Source organism: Amphiura filiformis, chromosome 5 (assembly GCF_039555335.1).
Source record: "Amphiura filiformis chromosome 5, Afil_fr2py, whole genome shotgun sequence".
NCBI classification, from domain to species: domain Eukaryota; kingdom Metazoa; phylum Echinodermata; class Ophiuroidea; order Amphilepidida; family Amphiuridae; genus Amphiura; species Amphiura filiformis.
The window spans coordinates 63,510,844-63,538,690 of record NC_092632.1 but is presented as its reverse complement, the minus strand read 5'-3'; the positions used below and the strand labels follow the sequence as shown (position 1 = coordinate 63,538,690).

General features: G+C 36.5%; 1 protein-coding gene across 1 annotated transcript; it reads left to right on the top strand.

Annotated features, from left to right (window-relative positions):
- The first annotated feature begins 202 nt into the window (after nucleotides 1-202).
- LOC140153515 (uncharacterized) lies at nucleotides 203-14,460 on the top strand. The gene is made up of 2 exons (XM_072176287.1): nucleotides 203-1,203; nucleotides 13,184-14,460. Exons 1-2 carry the CDS (start codon nucleotides 407-409, stop codon nucleotides 13,944-13,946), a joined length of 1,560 nt encoding a protein of 519 aa, XP_072032388.1. The 5' UTR covers nucleotides 203-406; the 3' UTR covers nucleotides 13,947-14,460.
- The last annotated feature ends 13,387 nt before the right edge of the window (nucleotides 14,461-27,847 follow it).

Sequence of the window (27,847 nt, the reverse complement as noted above, 5' to 3'; positions counted from 1 at the left end):
TCCATCTGGTTTCGGTTATCATCAGCCTAATTTTGCCTGACAGCACAGATCATGGAAAGACTGCGCTGACAGCCAAGTAAGCCAGTGTACTCGACAGGAGGTAACAAATTCGACCAATCACAATTCGCGACCTCAGTGCCAGGCCCTCTCAATTTCATGGTAGTTCTGTCTGCTGGTATACGTTGGTATAAAGCACAGATAAGGCGGGTACATGTACTTGTTGAACTTGGACTAGGTTGGTTTATTAATTCACATTTGACGATACTCCTTTTCGTCTGACCTTCTACCCCGATGCGTTTTCTTGCAATTCTATCCTCCCTCATATCTGTCGCACTGAGCGGCCGACACTACAAGCAGGGCCTTGGTGAACTATAAGCTATCGCAGTGCACCCAACCAACGTGTTATATGGAATCGCAAATTGAGACGGGTGGTGGCGAATTGGAGCCGGGCATGAACACCATGGAATCAGATATCACCCTGGGTGCTACCGGAGCCGGGGATAGCCCCGAAGAGGATGCTTTGGATGCGACATTGACCGATAGAACTGACGCCGGACAACAACATGGATGCAGTAACAACAGTAATATTAATCAAGGCTCTGTTGCAACGTCAAATGCAACTGCGACATTACAACCATCAAGCATTGATCCCACCGGGGTCAATGTTTTATCGTTTTCAGCCCAGCAAGTTGTATGTGTTTGTGAGGCTTTACGACAAGAGGGAAATATGGAAAGGCTAGCCAGGTTTTTATGGACATTACCACCCGATGAAACACTACAAAGAAACGAAACGGTTCTCCGAGCGCGATCCGCCGTTGCATACCACCAAGGCAATTTTAAAGAACTCTACAACATTTTACAAAGTTACAACTTTAGTTCAACTTTTCACATAGAATTGCAAGATTTGTGGTATAAAGCGCATTACGGGGAAGCTGAAAAAGTTCGCGGTCGTGCTTTAGGTGCAGTGGACAAATATAGAATCCGGCGCAAATTCCCACTTCCAAGAACAATATGGGATGGAGAGGAGACGGTGTATTGTTTTAAAGAGAAAGCAAGAAATACGCTGAAGGAATGTTACAAACAGAATAAATATCCTACACCAGATGAGAAGAGGAACTTAGCAAAACTTACAGGTCTTACTTTGACCCAAGTAAGCAATTGGTTTAAGAACAGAAGACAGAGAGACAGAGCTCCGTGTAGAAGGTAAGCAAAATTCAGAAATTTACGGTATATCGGGTTTTTTGTTTCAAAATGAAACTAGTCAACCATGTCAAGGGGAAAAATATGGAATAAAAATGGCAGCAGAGCACGAACTTTAAAAAAAGTTTGCTTTTGTTTTTTTAATTGTTATAACCTCAGGAACGTCCCAGAGGGGAACGTCCTCTAGTTTTAAGCATCTCTATACTGTATACATTTATATGTAACGAAGAAAGTTGTCCGATTTAAAAGTATTTTGACCTTTCAGTATAAACTTGATAGGTCAAATGGTTAATGATATTTTGTGCAAGTTAATGTTTCAGATAGGGGTGTTTATCAATAATATTATACTTGCATTATTTCAAAATCGGAAATCGAGGTTAACTTCACATAATGGGCCGATATTTAGAAAAGCATTTTTATCTATAGCAGTTCCTGTATTTTGGTTTCGAATCATAAACGGAAATAAACAAGATATTCCGAAACATTCCCATCATCATGATCGTGCTGTTCTGCCCCGTGTTCTGCCCTGTGTAATAGGCTGTGTGTAAATTAAAATATATATTTAGATATTTTAAGTTTTAAAATATGACGGGGTGTGTATGATATGCATAAAAAGAGGACTAATATTAATGCAAAATATTGGATGTATTAAAATTATCCGTATTAAATAATACCAGTGTAAAGACAATCTGGCAGGGTCGTTTTATTTTTGATGTATCCTTCGTGTATTAAGACTAAGAGAATATCACACAAATCCCAACTCTAATCCTAACCCTAATCCTACCTTAACCCTAACCATTACCCTAACCCTAATTCCTAACCCTAACCATAACCATAACCCAAACTCTAATCATATGTATTTCGTGTTCTCTTACACTATAAGGATATTAAAACCGGTTTTTTTCACATCTAGGCATTACTTTTAAGAAAACGTTGCTTGTATATTTTGAATGTTGAGATTGGGTAATTGTGCTTATTTATGGGGGTTGTAATTTTGCATCCATTGAAAAGGAGTCGAATGGCTCGAACCCCAACAGCCCACAGGGTATGAAAAGTGTAAGATTATGCATCTGCCTGTAAGGATTCTATAAAAGAAGTTCATAAAGCTAGAGATACCCGAAAGTTGTATGTTTCAAATTAAATATATGAAACTTTTAGGCCTATTAAATACAGTCGATAATGAATTCAAAAAGAAAAATATACAATACTTCTTAAAGAAATGAACTCATGGGTTTGTTTAAAACATCTTTGTTTATTCGTTGTTTATTGAAAAGTACAGTTATGGGATCATGCAAGCCATATTAAGCCTTCAGGTAAATAATGGTAAAGACTGTCACATGACCAACCATGTGCCTCATTGCCGATAAACCATGTGCCTCGGTGGTGTAAACAAAAGTTAAGAGTTATATCTAATTAACAAAGCTAGAAGGCCAAGCGTGTAATTGGAAAGCTTTGCAAATAAATTGTTGTGATTTAATTTCGTATAAACTAATTATAGGTTGATTTGATTACTTAGTATCAATAAACAATCACCATATAATTTGTAATAGTTTGAAAGCAATAAAGCAGGTAAATGGTATTAAATCAATTAATTAGAACGTTTAAAAAGGTCTAGAATATATCATATAGCATGGCAGTGTCTTGGGTACAGACAAGATATTTTAAATGTTGAACGTGAAAAATTATGCAACAATTAAACCCAAAATGAAGTTGATTTTTTAGGCCCTAATGGCGTTTTGTCAATATACCTCATCAAATTTTAAGAGAGTTGCTGTCACCACTAATACAAATAGATAATGTAGATATAATAAGTAATAAAAATGTCTTAATTTTCCTCTCTTAGTCTTTCATGGTATTGTATATACAAAGACAAAGGGATTTGATGTTTCCATGGTGTATCTTGTTCACATTATTATTGCCCTCTTATTTGTCACTTTCATTGCAAGCAAAGGTGGTGAATGATCAACGCATAAACAATTTGAAATCGGGAACACGGATGCGATAAATCACACGTCTACCGATCCGTAACAATGTCATTACCTAAGAACAAAGGCATGTACCAAAGCAACCAATCAATTGAAAGTCATTGTTCTAAAGTAAGAAATTGATAGTAACGTGTCGATAGCCAAAGTCGAGGGCCTTGATTTGTTACCATTAGGCCTATCTATTTTATATTGAGTATATATATCAGTGTATAAAGTTCTTTAATTCCAACACTGTTAGAACATTGAGTAAAACATCCTTTGCGTAAAATTTTTTTAAATACCCAACAATGGTTAAATTTCACGTAAGAGGCGCCGGGGGGGCACTTCAATTTGAAATGGATATAGGTGTAGGGCTGGCGCTTTCGCACTAAGGGGCATTCGGTGAGAGCAACATGTAAAAAATATGGGGTCATTGGGTGAGAGCATGATTTTTGGCATTCGGTGAGAGCAAAATATAAAAAATATGGGGTCATTGGGTGAGAACTTGACCTTTTTTTTAAATGGAATCTTTGGGTGAGAACCAAAACAGCGACACAAAAACCTCGAAAATCGAATTTCTAGTTCTAAATGGCTTCAAATTTCATTATTTTTTCAAAATAAGTAACAAAATCAGTGATAAATGAAAGTTGCTCTTCAAATTGAACTTGTAAGGGTCTTTGGGTGACAGATCAAATGGAAAAATAGGGGGTCTTCGGGTGACAGAGCGCGGAGCGAGCATGTGTTAGTAAAAAAATATGGGGTCTTTGGGTGACAGCGATGCTGAAAAGGGGGTCTTAACAGCCCTACATACGCGTCACCTCCAAAGTTAGAGTGCCCCCGGGAAGAGGCGCACCATTTGATTTCCGGGGATGGGGAGGGGGAGACATGGGTTTTTTTTAGAGAGAAAAATAAACATACAAACTTTGCCCACTAGTGAGACAAATAAATTATGAGAACAAGAATTTAGCAAAATTTACCGGTCTTCAACTCCCATGCCCCTCCTTATGTGATGGTGAGATTTTGGACGATTTTATCATTTATAAAACGAAGACAAATGAAGTGCATGGCTCATTTTCATTGATGGGCTTTATATTAACCATGGAAGTGTATTAACTTATAGTATTCTGTGCTATTTGTATAGACATCTAGCTGCTAGGCCTATTTTATATCAACTTTTATTTATGTGACTTGTGAGAGTTTCTCGGTACTTTCCCTCTCCAAATTCTCAACCAAATCATATGCGAGACACCTGTGACATATGACCTCAGCGTGCCAGAAAACAAAATCATGTCCATGCAAAGACACAGCAGACCTGGGTTCTGGACCACAGAAGTTCAGAACAAAATGTTACATTTTTCTCGTAACTTCTGGATGACTCAACGTAACATAAAAATTGAATGTACACTTTTGATAATTGAATGAAGAAGAAATTATATTTGATATCAATGCTAAAATTATGAAGGAGAAGAAATTTACGGACGTTTTGATAGGAAGTGCAGCAACTAAATGTATGAATTTATTAAGGGTTGGGGTATGACTATGAACGTTTGGACAGTATTTTTGTAGGACATGGATATGCGAGCACATCATACAAACAAACTTATCGAATTGCATTCTAAATACGAAGAATGTCCTTCTGCTATCAAATAATTTTGATTTTTTGAAATTCACGATATAATACACATTTTATGGCAAATGATTAAAAAATCTTCAACACGAAAGGTCAAAATTTTCATTTGATCGTCGACTTTTCGTCCCAGCTACATAAGCCTACTTAAAGGAGTATTTCGTGATCCTAGCATCCTCTTTTTATGACATTTTTCAGTACATATCCACGAAAAAGCATATTCCCAAAATTTCAGTTGATTCCGATTTTGCGTTTGCGAGTTATGCATGATTATGTGTATTACACTGCTCCATAGACAATACGTTGTAATTTCGTTCTGGTGCACCAGAACGAAATTCAAATTTCGCGATATCTTTGCTAAACGAATTAATCTGCAAGAAATATTTTGTACATAAACATTATGTAGCCAGAGTATTCCAGCGATATAAAAATCTCAACTTTTTTGATAAAAGTGGGGGGATGAGGCTGTGGATCACGAAATGCCCCTTTAAAAGTACATATCATTAGATTTACTAGTTTAATTCGAGGACTGTTTTATCAAAAATCTAAAAAATATCAAATTTTAATAATTTATCATAAAATTTGTATTTATCGCGACTTTTATCGCAAATGATTAAAAATTGATATATTTGGGAAATCCATATCTTCAACACGAAAGGTCTAAATTATCATTTGATCGTCGGCTTTTCGTCCTTGCTTCATACAAGTACATTACATATCATTAGATTTAGAAAGTTTACCTCGAGGACTGTTAAATATCAAAAATCTAAAAAATTTCAAATCTTAATAATTTGTCATATTAAATACAAATCGCGAATTTCAAAAAATCAAAATCATATCAGAAAGACATTTTTCGTATTCAGAATTCAATTCGATATGTCTGAAATACTGTCCAAACGTTCATACCACAGATACAAAATGTAGGCCTATGCACAGATCCTGGAAATAATCTGGATCTGTGGCCTATGTAACCATTTTATGCAGTCTATGGTCACAGATCCTGGAAAGAAACTTCCAGGATCTGTGCTATGGTTTAGCCCACTGTTGGTTAAACCCTGGATGTAACTTCTTCCATGAAACCAGTTACCATGGTAACCTCATCAGCATTCTGCCCTGCTTTTGCACTCCTTTTTTTACCCGGCGCTTTTGAGGATGAATGACATAAACCACCTTGACAAATGAATCAATACCCGTTTTCAACGGGTAAAGGTATTTTGCGAGTTGCGAGTTGCGAGTACGAGTTGCGAGATGCGAGTTGAAAATCTGTGAGTTGCGAGTTGAAATTTGCGAGTTGCCAAGGGCATGCAGTTGCGAGTTGATTTGCGAGTTGCGAGTTGGTATTTGCGAGTTGCCAAGGGTAGTCGCGAGTTGATTTGCGAGTTGCGAGTTGCCATTTGCGAGTTGAAATTTGCGAGTTGCGAGTTGAAATTTGCGAGTTGTGAGTTTACATTTGCGAGGTCTTCCGAGTTGCTAATTTGTCAAATTTTTACAGAAATTGTTTTACCCCCTATTGGAACTAGACCTTCATTGCCTGTGCTCTAGTTGCATGCACAACGTTGGACAATATTATGTTGAGAGATAAAAATATGACCATCGTCTATGATTCCCTGCTCATACCTCAAGCTCAACCACATTATAGTGTTTGATTATTTTCAATTATATAATGAGATGTAGTGGGGTATCAAATTTTCCAGACAAAGGAATAGAAAGGTTCAAGCATGTGCTACTGTAAACATTGCTTTAATTGAACTGACTAATGTGATGTCAATTCCAAACAGTTTTTTCTTCTCAAAATTAGACAAAATATAAATGTTCACCAGTTTTGTTATAAAAGAGAGCAGTCCTGAGAGAGTAGTGAGCTTTTTAAACAGAGGAGAAACAATATCAACACACTCACAAATATGCGAAGTTCTAAAGATTCATTTTGATCATGTTGATATAGGTGACTCTATACAAAATATCGGAGATGGGTTGCATTAACAGTTATCACTTCAAATTATTTTTTATGAATGGATGTCCTATTGAATTCCTCATCTATTTAAACAACACCTCTGAACTCGATCCAGCCACCGGAACATCTAGGTGAAATGTGAACACAGAAAATACATTACAATATATCAGTTATAACATGTATGTAGCAGGTAGCACAAAGGTTTCATACTGTTACATGTATGTACAATGTAGGATGGGGTATGTGTTACGTATGTAACATGTACACCTGTGCAGTCAGGGCCAGATACCGATTTAACACATGCACACATTGTAGCTGTGTACACTAAAAATTTAAAATAAATAAATAAATAAAAATAAATAAATGTTGGAGATTTAATGTGTGCTTCAGCTAGGCATGACCTAAATTATTAGCACACTTCAACAATTCCGCTAACATTAGGATATGTCAGAATATTTCCGCTTTACCAAGTGCACAACTGATGCGCAGGTACTGTCAGTGACTTAGATTGTGATTACCCCCAGCAGCTCCCCATTTTACACCTGGGTGGAGTAAAGCAATTGGGAATTAAGCTATCTTGTTCAACGACGCAACTCACTGGCCTCAGTGTGGCTTGAACCCGCAATCTTTCGATTATGATGCTCTCACCTGAACCATGGGGCCACTGTGCTTCCCATACACTATACATAAATAGGATTGGTTCAAATTTATCTCTATTTGGAGTCTTTGATATTATGTTCATAACTTTAATTTTGAACATGGACTCGGACTGAGTCAGGACTTGAGCCGGACTCAGTTCATATAGTTTGCTGGACTCAGACTTGGCTCAGACTTGGCACCCTGGTCTGGAGTTCGGACTCTGATACAAAAGGACTCTGACTTGGCTCAGACTCAAATTCGAATCAACTCAGCTCGACTCAGACGAGGTAGACTCGGGCACAAGTCTAGGTAATTTATAACCTGTTTGTGCAGATGTGAGAGAATCAATGATGCATGACACCACTAGAGCTCTTTCCTGTTATAGGCCTATATGTAGCACAGGCTCTGTGCTGTACTCTGATACCTATGATGATCCAAGATATATTCCACCAATAGTAGCCCTCGCTAAGCTCGGTGCTCGTTTCACTCACAACCAAGATGAAGGCAACCCAGCTTGATAGTATACTACTAAAGCAACAGAGCCCGAAAGTAGTGCTACACAATGTGTACTTGTAAAACATCACCACAAAGTCACCTGCAACTTTAACGTTAAAGATATCGGCCTATCATACATGTATCATAAGGAGAAATATTTTCAAAGCAACTGTCAATACACTCAATTGCATGTAGTCTTTAATTAAATGCCCATTGTGAACAACACTCGCAAATCATCTCGAAACTCTTCTTAGCAACTCGCAAAATTTCAACTCACAACTCGCAAATTTCAACTCGCAACTCACAAATTTCAACTCGCAAATGTCAACTCGCAACTCGCAAACCAACTCGCAACTTCCTTTGACAACTCGCAAATGTCAACTCGCAACTCGCAAATTTCAACTCGCATCTCGCAACTCGCAACTCGAACTCGCAACTCGCATCTCGCAACTCGCACTCGCACTCGCAACTCACAACTCGCAACTCGCACTCGCAACTCGCACATTATCCAAACCCGTTTTCAACACTGCATAAAATTCTGTTCTGATCGTATGATCACAAACATTATTATCTGATTATTAGTTGTTTATTTCATTAAATATTCATTAATTCGTCAATCAATTCAGTTACTATTAGTTTTGTAATTAGTTAGGCCTAAATTTATTTTTTTATGATGCAGATACTTGCCGATTTCACCGTTTCCAGTGTGTTTGATTTCTGAGTCGGAAACTTGGAGCAAAGGGTTCTTTTCTTGCCGTCCTTTATGTAGAACCCTCAAGAGAAAAGGTTCTTGAATACCCAAAATATTCTTGGCCTCTGCAAAACCTTGTCCTGTCCTTTGTATAGAACCATAAAGATTACACATGCATACTGCTTAAGAAACCAGGTCTAAAATGGTTCTTTCTAACATTTGCACTTCCCTGGTTACACATACTGCTCCAGAAACCATTTTTGGTTCTACTTAGAACCGTTTTTCTATGATGTTAAAGAGATATTCGAACCAGACATGCACGATCATGCCGCTAATGCAGCTTTAAAAGGCAATTAGAATTGAGTCATAATATTTTGATTTTTGAACCAGTGAAAGTATTTATAAATTTTGACCTATTTCACAGCATGATCACGTCGCGTACACTATGACACGAGCAATTTAGGCCTACACCAAAATGCATGGCCAATCGCCCTATTGTTCTCAAAATACATCATGAACATTTTGGATTTTGCAATGGAGTCGAGAATTGTATACGAAAAACTTGAAATCTTGAACAAATAGAAGATTTTAACATACATTCTTTTGTTGTCTCCTATATGACATCCGTGGCGTATAGGCAGAATTTTTTTTCCGGGGGGGGGGTGAATTCGCGGGGGAACAATTTGACAACGGCCTAAACAGTATCACGGTGGCCAACAATCCCACAAGGGGGGAAGGTAAAGATATTCCATGTTAGAGGGAGGCTGCCCGTTGCTCCGGGCGCTTCATTTCTTCTTTTTTTTGCTGCCATAATACCACTGACCCTAAGTTTAGGGTTAGGGTTTAATAGGGTATAGTAGCCAATGGAAAGCCCTGTACCGAAGAGCCAAGATGTAATTGAGAGCCCAGTTATGATAAAATTTCCCTTTAAAAGGGAAAGCTGGACTCTGTTGAGAAAGAGTCTTGTTAAAATAATTAAATATCTGTAATCTTTTTATCGTAATAATGATGGTTGATGATCCTAATTCAAGTGTTACGGATTTCAGGAGGGGAATGTTTTGTTTTAATGTGGCTATCAATGTTGACCATTGTATTCTTGCATGAGACAAATTATGACACATGTGTTTTTTATTTTGCAATATAGTTTAAAGTACATGTTTGTTGGCACTTCTATATCGCAGCATGTTAATAAATTATACGTCAATGTGTAAAAAGGTGTAACCAATAAATGTGATTGACAGGCCCTTTTGTTAGACCAAATTCATCTATTGTTTAACGCGAATCTGTCAGTTTTAGGAATTTGTTTAACTTTCTGAAAAGTAGGTACAAGCTAGCATATAAACTATTAAAGATAGTCCGTTATGCTGTAATGCATTAAATGTCATCAATTGGCACCCATTGCTACATTGGCTGAGTCTGATGACACCCCGAGAATCTATTGAATGTCAACTCTCTGAACATCTTCTATTCTGCAACACCCTAAGGCACAGTTTATTTGTTCGACTCAAAGGACTTAATGATGTTTTCTTCATCTCCTTTTTATTATATCTATCATTTTTGTCACAGTACTATATATTCACATATGTATGTGATTTAGTTATGACTTTTAAATATGTCTGAATCGTATGGTAAAATGGTTTGGAAGATCAGTGGAGTCGTGAAAGAAAACGAAAGTGAGCGAGCAAGTGAGTTCATTTGAGCATGGAGGTTTGAGGCATAGGCAAAAGATTCTAACCAGAATACGTTCGTTGAGATAAGACTGGAAAAAATAATGTTTTGTTTCTCGTCCCCTCCCGCCTTTATTTCTGAAATTTGCTGATTTTGTAAATAGGGTTTTCAAAACAAATTGACTTTTGAATGCTTTAAGAAAACTTTGTACATATATGAAGAAGTTATTTCAGTTTCAGTTATTAGAGAACAAGGATCACTTAATTCCAAGTCTTTTTGTGGTACTCTATGGGGCTTATCTGTCAGAATCTTACATTGAAAAAAGAAAGAAAATGGCCCTTTTCTTTCCTCGAGCACTGCATGCTGGAAAAGACTACAGATCCTGGAAATAAAGATCTGTAAAACAGACCGAAGATCCTCATTTTACATTGAAGAAGAAGAAGAAGAAGAAAAAAGAACCCATTCTCTCATCAATTTATGAAAATCCTCTGGTCGAGAACCAAAACATTTATTTTATGTGGCCTAATGTGGTCATTAAACGAAATATTTTCGTATCTGATATTCCCATGCAGAACTTCCGTTGATATAAATTGAATAGACCCTATGGAATGTAACAAAAATGTTAAACAGTTGTAGGCCTATAGTATATAGGTCGCCGTTGGTTTTTAGGTCTATATATCATGATAATAGGCCCAATATAGGCCTACTATATAGGCCTACATATTAAACGCACTCACGTTTTTTCGGATGAAGTGCGAAAGTGCATTGTACAGATCGAAATGGAAGATTCAGATAAGATTGGAAGATTATACCCTAACCCCAGTGTCACCAGCCATATAATCTCATATAATTCTTATCTGGGGGGAATTTGTCTGAAGAAAAGAAATCGGTAGCAAGTGAGCATCAAACAATGTTTTATAGTTTCAAAATTTCAAATGTCTAACATTATGGACCCAAAATCATTAAGGGGCTGTGCAATATTATTATGAGGGGAGGGTAAAATGGGGGGGGGGCATTTTTGGCCGGCTGAGAGGTTCAAATAATGCAAAATTTCCTGCTCACTATACGCTCGAATCATATACTCGTATCTAGCCAATTTGAAGTTGGCAAATTGGAAACCTAAAAGGAGAGGGGGGGGGGCAAGCAATATTTTGGCAGGTCGGGGGGGCTCATAATTATTGCATTATTGCACAGCCCCTAATGAAAAGAGGTCTGCATGGTCTAGCCAAATCTCTGGGTCTAACAAAATGAAAGTATATAGCCCTAATGTACCCGAGGCCCAAGTATTTCAGCCATTTTTGAACTAGTAAAACGATGAGGTGTCTAGATGTAATTCAATTTATTTAAAATATTTGTGTATATTTTAGGGTGACTTGGATATTAAAAATGTAGAACTTTGCAAGTCTACAATGGGATCCCTTCTCACGTGTCCTGTCCGGTCGTTGTCTGCACATAATTATGCCTTGATATGTCTTTTGATTGTGATTGTGTTTCGTCTTGAATGTTTAACTTGTTGTAAAGGATGGCCAAATATGTTCGTCCCTGGTCCCACCACACAATTTTGCTTTACCTATGTAGAAGTTGTTTAATGGTGAAATAAACTAATATTGAGTCAAAAAATGTGCATGTTTGAGAATGCAAAAATTGATAACTAATTTTTATTATCCCCACCCTTATAAACTTAAAACATGTAGAGTGGACTTTAAAACAAAAACGAAAAGTTCATCTCGATCTCTTGTAAACATGGTGAAATGTATAAATAATTATTGAAATTTCGAAAATGTACTGGGATCTTGGCAGCCGCGTTTTCCAGATGCATTTTAGAATTACTTACAAATATGAATTTAGTTTTAGTGCCTTCGTGAGCTTTCTTCTCCTCATAAAACACAGAACGTTTGCAGGCCTATTTCGTTACTATTCACACAAAATTGCTTATTTCTTTGTATCTAGTAACCATATCTGGATATTTTCTAGAAAACACCTTATAAAGTAAAATGAAATGAATAAATGAAATGATTAAATGAAATGAATAAATGAAATAAATAAATAAATAAATAAATAAATAAATAAATAAATAAATAAATAAATAAATAAATAAATAAATAAATAAATAAATAAATAAATAAATAAATAAATAAATAAATAAATAAATAAATAAAGTTTACAGAAATAAAGTTTACAGAAATAAATGTTCACCTGTATGGAGTTGGATGGTTTGTTGATTGAATAACCATGATAAATGTCAACATGTTTCTGCACTCGTCGTAATGATGATGTCAGAACCCCATGATATTCACATCCAATCTGGCGATATTGAAATTGTGGTCGCACATCTTACACGCTCATTTCACATCCCTGATTTAACCAACATTTTAGTAATCATGGTAAATCTTTTACGGATATTGATAGAAAAATTGCAATTTCATAATGCATATACATGTAGTAGGCATATAGGCCCTACCGCTATTTTCAAATATATTCTGGACCGGTCGGTCCCATCAGCTTTACAAAGAAAACAGAAAATTAATTGCAATGTAGTTTTTCCGCGAGACGCAACTTCTCGTAGTATGTTTATACCATGTTTGCAGTATGGCGTGCCGTAGCTACCAAAACTAAAAATCGTGCTCATTAAATGGAAACGTCCAAAGTCGTAATCGCACATCTATAAATGAACGCAATTACACGACAATCAATGATTAAGATAGCCCCCCCCCTGGCAGGATTTTACTTAATAAAACGTGAACAGGAAATAATAGCAATGTATATTATATAATAAAACATGACTTCTGACATCTAGTTTTCTAGTAATTACTGTCACTGCAATTTATTTTACACATTTTATCATGAAAAGTGGCACGAATATTACTTTCAATACATGAAATTATAGTTATACAGATTTAATTACCATTTATTTTAAATAAATGTTTATTTCTTCTTTTCTGTTTCAGCGATATGGGCATAGAGACAAACAACAACAGTATTCCATCCAGCGATGAAAACACACTGGAAAAAGAGTTCGTGCTTGGCGCGAAGTATGGATCACAACCAACGGATCACCCCATACCCATCTCACTGGTGAACGCAGCGAAAGCCACCATTCCAACAGCAACTATAGCCGCGTCGTTGCCTGCCGTAACATCAACATCAGCCATCTCATCAGCAATCACTCATTCAGTTACTTCGGTAACTACTGGTGGATCTTATCCAACTAACGGTAACATCGCCGTTAAGACTGAGCCTCCAGATCACCCTGACCTTACGACCTTGACTGATTTCCCCGGATTTGGATTCAAATTTGGGTTGCCCGATCTAATGATGCAGCAGATTCTTCCCGTTGCCTCCCTGACAAGTGCATCTTCAATACCAGGCACCGATTCTCATCCGATGACAACATCCGCCATTGCTGCAATGCTTGCGAATCACAACAACTCGGTTATGGGTTCGACACTCGGATTGCCTGTGAGTAGTGAACAAGGCGTAATTACGCCGTCACCATTAACTGGTTCAGCTGCGGCTTCTTTGGCAATGTTAAATGCCGCAGCAACTGCTGCTATGTCTGCCGTCCCGTGTACCACACCCCAACAGTCCATTCCCCTTAGTGGTGCATTATCGAGTAAAGTGTGCAGAAATAATACTGGCAGTCCTCTTCCGACTGTAGGTGACATCTTGAGCACCGTACCGACATCTACTGCCGTTGACTCCACGTCTTGATTGAATTTTCAATGATTTACATCACGATATTTCGGATTTATGACATTTTCCCACAAACGTATGGAATATGCCTATTGTCAAAGAAATGTGAATTTGTCTTGCTTGGAAAGTATTGTTATACGTATACCACCGGATCGCGATCTCAGCGGATTGATCATGTCCACTTTCTTTACAGATAATTTATTGTCCGACGTCTTGTAGGCGATAGGGGCGATTTCCCCTTGCGACGGACACATCAGGTAATTTTCCGCCGGCGTCTTCCCTCCGTAGCGGCTAACATCAGAGCTGTCGAGCTTGAACAAAGCTAATCACTCGAGGGGAAAACCGTGGGCCGAGAATTGCGAAAGCAGCTACTTACAACCGAAAACGCGACAGAACGGAAAGACATTGGGCTATATAGTCTGGCCTAAAGAGTTGTGGTCATTTTCTCGGACGATCCCCAGACGATCCAATGGTTGACCTACAAAATCATGCAAATTACATTGGATTTTCTTAAACGGGGAAGAACATTAATTTTATAGAAAATATATTTTAGTACAATGCGTCGTGAGTACCGCACACTGATGAATACCGATGACTATAAATCGTCCGTAAATAACCCGTGAAGTGCCTTGTGCGATTCGCTGAGCGCGTGTAGCGACCATGGCAAAAACGGGACCGTATTCTACCTTTATCGATATTTTCGCCCTCTTTAGTCCAAGTTGTGCGGATGTGAACGGTTTGAAGTGAGAAAAACAACTAAGCCCATCATATCATCACCTTCTACTTGGTAGTCTTTCAAATGAAGAAAAGTGTCATCTACATACCGGTACATAAAAAGGAATGAAGCCGATTAATCATTGTGGAGGACAAGTTGCTTAGGTTTCTGTAATACACCCACCTGAATGCCTTCGCTGTAGCTTTCATGCACTATCTGTAGGCCCTAGGCCCTACAGATATCGTTATGCGATGGATCGCCAGCGAACAATTGGGTTCACAGTGAATTGGGTTGTTGTAGAAAGATGTAAATATTAACTGAATATAGTGTGCTATGCAAATATCCCGTCCGTATGTATATGAATTTAGATTGACTAATTGTACTATGTACAACATTAATAAGAGTGTTTATGCAAATTAAATGTTAGTAATCATGCGACAGGCTAGGAATGATTTAGGCCTAATAAATGCACAACTAACTAAAACCGGCAACGAAACACAACTGAATGAATGTGTCCTCTCTCTCTCTGCCGTAGATCTTACGGTCGGGACAAGGAGAGTGCAATCATGCGGTTTCTGTGTGTGACGTTCTAGATGTAGGTTCGGATAATATGCTTGGAAAACTCCATTCGTGTTGAAGTTGAGACTGGAGCCTTCTGGATATATTTTCTGTAACTACACCTGCTCCAATGGTGTGCTTAAAATGTGTGCTTGAACATTTTGGTGGCTCCACTTTTTATGTTTGCGTTTGTGTATCGCATGTGACCGGTATTCTTACTACTATTGGAGTGCAGTAGTAAAACTACTATCGTTTTGACAAGATCCTCTGACAAGTCAAACTATACTCGAATTTGATATAAGTTGGGTCATTTTGACAAGAATCTATTCATAGACAAGATCGCCGTTTCAAAATGACGAGGCAATGTTATCAAATAATATCTATTTGATGAGTTTCTTGTCATTTTGATGAGAATATCGGATTCATTTGGAAGAGAAATCTGTTATGTCTCCCATCTGAATAGTTTCCCGTGTCAAATGTGACAAGTGTCTATTCAAAAATGAGGAGAAAGTGGAACTTTAGAGAAAATCATGTACGGTCAATGGGGTCATCCATCTTGAAGTGCAATAGTGCATAATAAATAGTAAATAGTTAAAAGTTTTACCAGATGAAGTGGGGCCACCAAAATAATAGTTATACAATTGTTTTGTTGGCAAAGGTTACGTCATACTTTCTTTGATTTGTATATTATATATTTTGTTCTGACATCAACTCAAACGCGAAGTGCTTGCTTTAATACTCGCACAGTTATGCGTTTCTAATTATGAAGTAGAAATAGCATTCGTATCAAATCACTATTTTTTAATATCAACTTACTCACATTAGTTATGATCGGAATGTTCACGTAGTATAATGTAGATACAGATCTTAGTTCATGCCAAACGAGTGCTAACAATTAAATATAGTTGACTTATTTATTCTATTAAAATATAACGTGTGTATTTTTATTGAAGTTTTTACTTGCAACAGCCATGCCAAAAACTTGCCACTAATTGGTAGTACTATATTGTTTATTCATTTTAGTATATAGTGTTTATTTTGATCGCAGATGGCTCAAGGGGGTGTTGGGGTGTGTGGGTGGGGGGGTGTGTGTGGGGGGGTATTGGAATCGTATGTCGGGTGTGTGTGTGGGGTGCATCTGTCTGTGTGTATTAGTCAGGAACGAAAAGAGAGCGTTATATTAAATTGAGAATTACACGAACGAGTAATCTGCTATACTTATTTTTTGCATGATCACATTTATAGATTCGAACAAAAATATTAACTTCAAACAAGGATATGCAATAAGTTCCTGCTGAACGTGTGCTATATAATTTCATGATTTTATCAGCAATTTGGGCTGAAATATGAGTTTGCTGCATGTATTTGCCAAAAAAAATTCCCCAATTGACTTTTTGCCAAAGACGCTATCGGTAGTTACACATGTGTGCATGTTTAGAAGAGAAGAGAATTATCCAAATGAAGTTCCTCTATGTACGGAAATAGGGTCAGCGAACACCAAGGGAGCGTCTTCCATAGGCCTAATGATATAACTAAAACGTTGTTCATTGTCAAAATTATATTATGGTATTCTTATCTTCTTAAGGGATCTAGAATGAGCGTTTCGACAGTATTTTTTGTGGGACATGAGAGCACATCAGACATATCGAATTGCATTCTGAATACGAAGAATGTCCTTCAGATATCAAATAATTTTCATTTTCTGAAATTCACGATATAATACAAATTTTATGACAAATTATTAAAATTTGATATTTTTCACATTTTTGATATATAACAGTCCTCGAAGTAAATCTAATGATATATTCTTAAAGTGTATGTAGCTGGGAGGAAAAGCCGACGATCAATTGAAAATTTTGACCTTTCATCTTGAAGATATGGATTTTTTTCCCAAAAAGACCTAATTTTTTTTTGTGTTTTGGAAAAAAAATCCATATCTTCAATACGAAAGGTCAGAATTTTCAATTGATCGTCGGCTTTTCATCCCACCTACATACACTTTAAGTAGGCCTACATATTATCAGATTTATAAAGTTTACTTCGAGTACTGTTAAATATCAAAAATATCAATTTATAATCATTTGCCATAAAATGTGTATTACATTGCGAATTCAAATAATCAAAATTATTTGATATCAGAAGGACATTCTTCGTATTCAGAATGCAATTCGATATGTCTGATGTGCTCTAATGTCCCACAATAAATACTGTCTAAAGGTTCATACCCCACCCCTTAATCATCGTGTTTATACGAAAGTATTCTCAAATTGAATTTTATAAAATAATTGCAATATTTACCGTACATTTTCTCAAAAATTGAAATGACATAAATCATGCATGAAAACGGTGTGCTAAGGCCGAGTAAAAAAAATACATGTTTCTCGTCCGCGCCCTCCTCATTTTTTGAAGATTTTTCAAATTTCTTTTTATTTTGTAAACTTTCAGTTATAACATGTTGAAAAAGATGTTTCAGAAGTTGAAACTTATTTTACGGCTTTGTAAATGCATAATACATCATTTAAGAAGAGTTTTGTGATCACTAAAGCTACCTCTCAAAACAATAAAATAAAAAGGGCCTCCTCCTTTTTCTCAGATATCAATCTGTATGTCGAATACCCGAAATATGGTGCCAAATACAGGTATTTAGCGTTGTTTTCCAATAAAAATAGAAAATAAAAATCCCTCATTCTCCTAATTTTTTAAAACCCGGACGAGAAACATGTTTTTATTTTTACTTGGCCTAATAAAAATGACATTTCATAAAACTATTTTACTGTCTGAAAACACAATTTCATTATTTAAATAAGTGACCTATTATACTATATATAAATGGAATATTACATTTTCATTAAAATATTTATGAGCTAATTATAATTATGCTTCATGAAAATATAAACTGACGTCATGTATAATTAATTTGTTTAAGATTAAGTCAAATTTTTAAATACAAAATGGTACTAAAATAACAATATACGATAAATGCATAACGTAGGCATGGTTCACTCTAAGAAATAAAGGTTCTAAAAGGTTCTAAAGTTGTCCTCTCATGAAAACCCTTGGAGGTTATCTAAAGAACCAAAAATGGTTCCAAAATCATCGAAAATGGTCCCAAAAACGTGATACAGACCCGTTTTCGGTTCTTTAGAGATCCTTAAAGGGTTCTCCAAAATTAAGGAATCTTTTCAGAGGTTCAAGAGGGAGGGTTCTTCTGAGAGGACAGAAAAGGTTCTATCTAGAACCTTTATTTCTTGTTCCACAACTATAGGCCCTATTCATGAAAAGCTCTGAAATATTTTACTGTACACACTTAAAAAGGTCTAGTCGAATTTGACTAACATAAGATCTCTTCTAATCACATTTTACCCGAATTGATGTTATACACTCTAATTTCTACTATTCATTTTTTAAAAGAATCCCCATATTTTTTATTTTCGTTTTGATGAGATATACGTTTAACTTTGGTGTATTATTTTAAACCGACACTTTAAAAACTATAAGTTTGGTCATTTCATTTTTGACAAGAATCCATTCATTGTATATTTGATAAGATCGACATTTTAAAATGACAAGGCAAATGTTATCAAATAATATCTAGGGTTGATAAGTTGTCATTTTGATGAGAATATCCGATTCATTTTGAAGAGAAATCTGTCATGTCCCCATTACATCTGAATAGTTTCCCTTGACATATATTTTACAAGTGTGTATTCAAAAATGAGTATCGTTTTTAGAGTGTATTGGACCCGAATTCCGGGCCCGAATTGTGTCAAATTTGACATGGATTTAGTAATATTTAATTTGACATGCTTTCTGACCAAAGGAATCTTAGTCCAGTTCGACTAGACCTTTTAAATTCAACTAGACCTTTAGTCAAATTTGACTAGATCTTAAGTCAAATTTGACTATGAAGCTGAAGTAACCTTTTAAATACATAATTGTATATTAAAGGATTTCGTGATCCTAGCATCCTCTTTTTATGACATTTTTCAGTAGATATCCATGAAAAAAGTTTATTCTCAAAATTTCAGTTGATTCCGATTTTGCGTAACTTGCGAGTTATGCATAATTATGTGTACTATTACACTGCTCCGTAGGCCACTGTTGTAATTTCGTTCTGGTATACCAGAACGAAATTCAAATTTGACAATATTTTTGCTAAACGAATTAATCTGCAAGAAATTTTTGGTACATGTAGCCAGAGGTTTCCAGTGGTATAAAAATCTCACCTTTTTTGAGAAAAGTGGGGGATGAAGCTGTGGATCACGAAATACCCTTTTAAAATTACTATAACGATGATAATTATGTCATGTGTTTAATCTTCCTAATTTCTTCCATTGTTTTGTTGAATAAAGCCATTTGTGATTTATATTTATTCTTTGTCTTTTTATCTTTTTCCCCTTCAACTGCACGGTCCTGCACCATGTTGCTAAATGATGTACAACTGGTATGTAACGGCTGATCATTAAAACAGAACTTTGAGCAAGAAAGTTTCGCCTGTCAATGCGACCCAGAATGCGTACACCCTATTGCTTTCCATTTCATATCTAATAAACCATAAATAATTTTGGTTTAAATGTTCTTAAAAAAATTCATCATCTTTATCATAGAATTTTAATGTGAGAACTGATTCAGCTTGAATCACATCGGAGTAATAATGTACACTTACCACACCGGGGTGTACAGTGAACAAATCATCAATCGTGACTGCACAAAATCCCAAATAGCCTATATATATTAATATTACCATCTTTTTAAGTATAAATTGGCTCATATTATCAGAGATGCCAGTCAGTGATGTCAAAAAATCCTGAAATGGCAAAAAATGTCCTGAAAAATGTACATTGCCTATACATTTGTACAGAATCATCCGAGTAAAATTTCCTGAAATCAGGAAATTTCCTGAAGACTGGCAACACTGTATTATCTTCCTGTTGCCAAATTAATTCTTACAATAAACTAAAAATAATTTAAAATTTCTGTAAGAGGTCTTTATGAAGACAAATTTTTATACATATGTTTAAAGTTTTAAGGTGTGGTGTTGATATTGAGTGACTAAACTTCTGACTAGTTAACAGGGGTCACCTCTAATGTGTGACAAAATTTAATAAGCAACTTTGCTGAGCTTGGCTTGTTAAGTCCAAATTATATAAAGTTGAATGTACGGTTCACCCGATACTCCCATGCATCATGCACTCACCTTTTGTCTCAAACAAGGTAAGACGATGGGTGAGTGAAAGCTGTAATGTTTCTTATCATCCGTCTCGCTACTTGATGAATCACGACGCTGTAGCTCTCCGTATCATTAGCGTGATTATTTCACATTGCGTACTACGTCCCGTAGCTTGTACACAACCTTGGGGCTAAAAATTACCCTCGCCTTAGGACGCAATATCAGCGCCAATTTGTTGCTCGACGGGTTCGCTTTGTTCCTACCTCTATATCGGTCACTCTCACATCTCTGAACCCCCTTCATTGTAGTTTTACCTAAATTTGTACGATGTATTTTGCAACCAATATTTTGATAAGAGTCGGTATACTATTTGTGGAGTCATTGGTTGATTAAAGGTGTCATTGACATTCGGATTGAAGTCGACTTGAAGCCTATTCCTTTCTAAAGATATTTACGCATCTACCGTAAAGGTAATATCCACAGCGGACTTCGCTATGATCATGGAAGAAAGAGATCTCTTTCTTCCATGCTATGATTGAGTTTTCCTCCCCATATACAAAAAAAACCTTCTTTTCATAACCAGATTACACACACTACAGCTCAAACATTCAAAATGTCGTTTTCCACATTCACGAAGTCCGAAATAAATGGATCAGACGTACATTTATTAACATTTTTCAAAAACGTTAACATTGTAGGCCTATACTAGTATCAGATGAGCGTCATTTCATTCAATAATGTTCAGGCACCAGAACACTACCGCGTAGGCTTTCACGTGACAGAAGTCACATGACACTGAAAAATACTTTGGTCAGCACCATGAGAAAGAATGCAAATCAGTATTGTCCAATTCTGATCCCTTACATATCCGTGGGGGGGGGGGGGCATTCACATAAATGGTATATATGTAGGCCTACACATGCGTGACCAAAAAAACAAGTAAAAAGCGGTGTTTTGTAGGCAAGTTACGCGCGCGACGCATTTATGGTCTAAAAAACACTGATTTTCAAGAATAAAGTTAGGCCTATAGTTTTGTGAAACTGAACAACTTGTTTAGGGTACCTCTTCAAATTTTTGGTAAATTACGAGTCCAAAATGGGTAGGCCTACATTTTTACTAGCCAAAAACACATTTGGGGTAAATTCTATATTAAATTGCCTTAGTGGCTAAATTTGCGGGCAGGGTAAAACTCGTTTAGTGGGTGTTTAAAAAAATTGGTCATGCATGTGTACACTATCATACTTGAGTGGCGCCCTGGGTTACATGTTTTGAGAATTGATAGCCGCGGGTTTTTCAAATAGAGTTAAATTGCGCATGCATTGAAAATTATGATGCTTTATTACTTTATTTTTGAATATTAGCCTAACCGTCCGGCTGTTTTATGTAAAACTAACAACTTTGAAGACCATAGTTTAAATAGTTTAAAATACAAAAGAACCGATAAAAATCATGGGTTGCGACTTTTGAGGCAGATTTTAGGTCTCAAAACACTCTCTAAATGTCCATGCACTTTTGATACATTTTGTTTCTGTTTTTGGCCCACAAATTCAAGTTCACGTGTTCAGAGCCAATACTAGTATTACTAGGGAGACGCACAATAGTTACACTGCATTTACAGCAATGCATCCATCGTATTAAAGTTGAAGCAAATCTAGCAAGCAAGTACTGACCTTATTTTTTCTTAATGAATGAGAACACATGCAATTACCTATCCTGTTTTGTCACTGTCAAAATTAAGGGCACACCTGGTAAATGCGATCAACTCCGTCTCACCAATAAGATATAGGGACAGCATGATATGTTCACAGCGGTTTCAAGCACTGCTTGATGCTAACGAGGCCTAGAGCCACAACTTTCAATTGAATCATCTCAATTTGGTGGACACGTTAATGCTAACTTCAACTTATAATTCCGTTTGAGTTAGTCAAATTGTATGCTATGTTTCCAGGGATGCAAAAGTACGACTGTGGGTTAACAGTGCTGGTGGTTCTAGTGAAGCAGGATAACAAAATTAAGGGGACAGAGTTGACTTAAAAGGATTGTAAAAAGATCTCGTAAAAAGCAAACAAAGGTCTCAAAAACAAAGATCTCATAAAAAGCAAACAAAGGTCTCAAAAAAGCAAACAAAGGTCTCAAAAAACAAACAAAGGTCTCAAAAAACAAACAATGGTCTAAATAAACAAATAAAGGCCTCAAAAACAAAGTCTCATAAAAAGTAAACAAAGGTATGAAAAAACAAAGGTCTCATAAAAAGCACACAAAGGTCTCAAAAAAGCAAACAAGGGTCTCAAAAACATAGAGAGGTCTCAAAAACAAAGGTCTCAAAAAACAAAGGTCTCATAAAAAGCAAACAAAGCTCTCAAACAGCAAACAAAGATCTCAAAAGCAAACAAATGTCTCAAAAAGCAAAAGGCTGGGCACGTATATAAATATGGGGGCTATCACTGTCAAAACGGTCAAAAATCAAACAAAGGTCTCAAAAAACAAACAAAGGTCTCAAAAACAAACACTGGTCTAAATAAACAAATAAAGGATTAAAAAACAAAGATCTCATAAAAAGCAAACAAAGGTCTCAAAAACAAAGATCTCATAAAAAGCAAACAAAGGTCTCAAAAACAAAGGTCTCATAAAAAGCAAACAAAGGTCTCAAAAAAGCAAACAAAGGTATCAAAAAACAAAGAACTCAAAACAATACAAATGTCTCAAAACAATGCAAGTCTCGATGATCCAAACACGGTCTCATAAGCACAGAGAGATCTTGAAACGGGCATGTATAGACTCAGTTTTCACTTTCAAACTGAGTAGGCCTACCACCATTTGGTCACGATATTACACGATCCAAATTTTTTTATTGGCGGGGCCGGGTGCGGAATATCCAGCTGAATGTGGATCTTTTTCTAAAAGAAAACAACAACAAAATACCGCTTATTTAACCCCCTCCTAAAATGGTCTTTTTTTGGGGGGGGGGGTGCTATTTTCCAAGTTTTTCATCAAAAAGTGTTCCTTAGTCTCTATTTTGGTCATCTTTGGTACAGTTTTACCATGAAAGATTTGGGGAAGTTGGGCGTCAAATGTCAAAGACTTTTTTTAAGGGGTACTACACCCCTCGATAAATTTGTGTCTATTTTTGCATTTTCTCAAAAACTAATAACACAGTGGTAACAAAAGTTATGTATATTATAGGGCAAGGAATGCAATTACTACACTGGAATTTCAGTGACCCACTCAAGCGGTTTGTTATTTATGATAAGAAATAAGGTACCGCTAGGATGTACCTCGTTTCCTATCATATATACTGAACCGCTTATCTTGAGTCACTGAAATTTCAGTGTAGTAATTGGACTCCTTGCCCCAATAATATACATAACTTTTGTTACCAGTATGTTATTATTTTTTGAGAAAAATGCAAAAATAGTCACAAATTTACCACAGGGGTGTAGTACCCCCTTAATATGTTTACTAATTGCCTCCCTTTGTATTTTTTTATGCATGCATTTACCCAAAATACCAGGCGCAAATACTTTATATTACAGGCCTAAGAACCACGTGCTGGACTGGACTATTAATACGGTCACCAACCAATTTCGTTCTTTCACTTTCTATCATCAGATCATCATCTGATCATGAACAACTGTTAAATGTAGGCCTATGCTTCCGTTACCACGGTTACATGCACACGAATATCCGCTTATTTGGAGCATTTAGGATCAGGGCCGGATTTACCTTTTTGGAAACCTGGGCAGTGCCGCCGAGAGCCATTACGGGCCCGGTGGTAAAATGAACGTCTGGGCCCCCTTTTTTATGGGCCCCTGAGGTCTCTTTTTTTTTGCTTTTATGTGACCCAATGAGGTATTTTTTTTTTATTTATACGGGCCCCCTAGGAGCCGGGCAACGCACCCCTTAACCCCCCCCCCCATATCGGCGGCACTAGCCCTGGGCCACTCACACAGGGCCAGGCCAAAATTTGGAGGCCCAAACTCACGTACCGAGGAAGGCATGTGTACTAAAGTGACCAAGTTTTGGTTTACGTATAAGATCCACGATTTAGAGGCGGACGAGCATATTTTGTTTCGATGCTACTGGGTCACGAAGCGCACGAAACAAATCAATTTCAGACTACCCAAAATCAAGGTGAATTCTGCTTCTCGGACAAATGCGCTCGAAGCGCGCACAATTTTGTAATTGTCCTAAAACATGCTTGTTATTGGGGCTAAAAGGAAGATGCATGGGGCAATTTTGGGGGCCCTGGCCCAATGGTAAATCCGGCCCTGTTTAGGATTCATTTGTTAAGCCAGAATAAAAGTAGTCTACATTGCCACACCGATTTCCCAACTGCCTATGGAAGACACAACCTTAATCCCCCACAAAGGTGGTGGAGATTTCAAATGGAGTCACCTATTCATGTGGTAACCCTATTTAAAATTCATACTCCATGCGTGGAAGAATAAGGTCATGTCGACTGCTTAGTGCTAGAAGTGGGCAAGTGAAATAGATGCCATGTGAACATTTGGCAATTTACACATGGTATGTTGCATTCACCTGCACATGGCACCTACAAGTGCAGAATGGTCGACTGCAGATCCGTCGGATAACGCTTTTTCAATGGGAAATTAACTTTGCTGCTTGGATGATGTCACGATGAGGTAATAGCATTTATTCCGTATTGAAAAGCGTGTTCCGACGGATCTGCACTCGACAGCTCCGAGTGGTAGCTATTGCACTTGCCCACTTGTGGCACTGAGCAGTCGATGTATGTGGATATCAACTGGAATATTATAGCCCATTGCATTGCCACTTCATCCTGAACCATTTTTGTCTTTTTGCCATTTAAGTCATAGTACGACTTAGGGCTAGTAAGGGCTATAGTAATAGTATATTGACGAACGAACAGTGGCGTAGCGTGGGTCATCACATGGGGGCACCGGGTCTGATTGGGGGAACACAAGCCGTTTTTCAGCAATTTCAGATGGATTGGCCCCTACGCCACTGTTGATGAAATAGAAGAGGATGTAGTCACTATAATCACCTCCAAATGCAATTTCTGTTAATTCAGCTAGTGATTTAACTCTTTAACACAAATCAAGTCAAATAACAAATACTCCATTTATACATACTTTTCGCCTTTTTCATTTTATTGTTTACCAACAAATATGGCCATCCTGTACACAAAATCATAAATATTGGCTATTTCAATGTTTATTTTGTACAAAATTGTGATTTCCAATCAATTCCATTTTTAATAATAATTTGATTCTCATATCTATCTTGACTAGGCCATAGACAGTTCAAGACATACAGTACAGCTTACACTTTCAGCATTTAACTGTATTCTGCCTAATATCTTTTACCAATAAAGTTCTCAAAAGTCAAGCAAACTCATAAATATCTTGATAAATTGTTAAAGGTGGGTAACCTGATTGACAGCCTTATCCCCCCACCAAAATGCAGATTCTGGTATCAGGTGAAAGCTCGTATTTTTCTCATTAACATATTAAAATTTGGCATTCCAAATCCGTATATTTTCAAAGAAATCATCAAAAAACTTTACTCAGTGTACCACATTTGAGACTAATTCAACAGTTTTTTTTTGATGATATCTCCGGAAATACACCGATTTGGAACTCCTAATTTCAGTATGTTAATAAGAAAAATAAAATCTCTCATTTGATGTCAATTTATTACAGGAATATCATTAATAAAATCACTGTAGACTATATTATCACGCTGTATAAATGTCAGTAATTCCATAAAGAATTAGTCCCATTTACAAGAAACATTTGTGTTCTTTTTGCATGAATGCTTGAATGGGATGATATTTTTAATGTTATACATCAATTTTAAAGAATTCCATTTCCCAAATATATCAGGTCACCTTCCTTTAAGCTGTACTGTATATTTTGATACCAACACATCTAAATCCAATCCTGTTTCTGTGGTACACTCACTATTAAATAAATTGACAGTTTGTCAAACTAATTGATCCGAATTATGCCTGCTAACAATGATTACCAGATATGATAATTCTTTATCGTGTTATTACACGACCTGTGCTTTGAATACAATTCACGATCCATCGTGATGATGCATATACTAAAGCAAACTATACTTATACGAAACATACATTTCTCGAGCAGCATGTAGGCTGATATTGGCTGTTATTTTGAATGTTGGCTGATATTTTTGACATTTGCTTAAAAAGTTACCTTTTTCAGAATCTTGGCTAGCAGTGACGTAGCTTGCGACACCATCACGGCATCTTCATAATATTACCTGAAGACCCCCAGCAGAAGTGTTTACAATCCTCTGGAGGACTGTCATTGGATTCTTGTCATTTTTGACATTTGCTTAAAAAGTTACCTTTTTCAGGGTCTTTGGAGGATTGTAAACACTACTGAATGAAGATGTCGTGATGGTGTCGCAAGCTACGTCGCTGCTAACCAAGACTCCTTTTAAGCACACATATTTCTCCATTTAAAAAGCCTATGGAAGAGAAATTTCTATTGTTGTAATGGTTCTATTTCCAGTTCTTACATGAAGTTACTGACCAATATCTGTACAAAGGGAATGGAAGAACTGAAATTTTGTGTCCCCTGCCTTTTTTCATCCTTTATTTCAAAATTTTGAGTTTCTAAACTTTCTACCTCTTCATTTATTGCTTCCCTTAGTTAAAACATTTTTTAAATTTTTATTTGTTACCTCTTAAAAAAGGAAAGATGTTTTGTCAAGTGTAAAAACTAATCCATACACCCCCTAAAAAGCAGACCTTAATCTTTCACACAGGTAGTGTGAATTTCAAATGGGGGTTACCTGATTGAAATGTACACCCCATGTGTGAGAGATTAAGGTCACATCTTCCATAGGGGGTGTATGGATTTCAACTAGCTCATTTCATAACAAGTTGAAAACATAATGTGCTGAAACTAACTAAATAAAGTGCCGAAACTAAATTAAAATTTCATTATTTTCTTGATTTATGATTATCTGATGAAAAAGGAAAAACAAAATTCACCAAGGTATAGCAAAATGAGATAAAACTATTATAAAAAAATTAAAGTGAAAAAAAAAATCCCAAAACAAAGCATGGAAAATAAAACTCTACATTATGCCACTTTACCTTAATCAATATTTGGCATTATAATGTTTTCGAATCAACTGTATCATTTACAATTATCATACAAAAATATATATTAAATCTAAACAAAAAATGAATAACATGATAACAGTCTCTTGTTATGTTCTTTCAGAAGATAACCAAAAGATGTACAAATTAAACATTTGGCTGGGTTGACAGGTAGAACAATTACTTCCCGGTTAAAACCCCAATTCAGGTCATACTGCTTTGCTCCCTACTCACATCAGTCAATTTAAGAGTTGTTTTGGCCAATGGTGTGGCATGTTGGTGCGGCTTTGCCACCGATCACCATATTATGACATAGAATATTGGCAAGGTCAACAATTTAGGATCTACAATACTTT

What these genes read in the sequence shown, in the direction of transcription:
- LOC140153515 (XM_072176287.1), top strand. Translation starts at nt 407, where the DNA reads ATGGAATCGCAAATTGAGACGGGTGGTGGCGAATTGGAGCCGGGCATG. An exon ending in GACAGAGCTCCGTGTAGAAG is followed by an intron (nt 1,204 to 13,183) that starts GTAAGCAAAATT and finishes TTTCTGTTTCAG; the next exon opens with CGATATGGGCATAGAGACAA.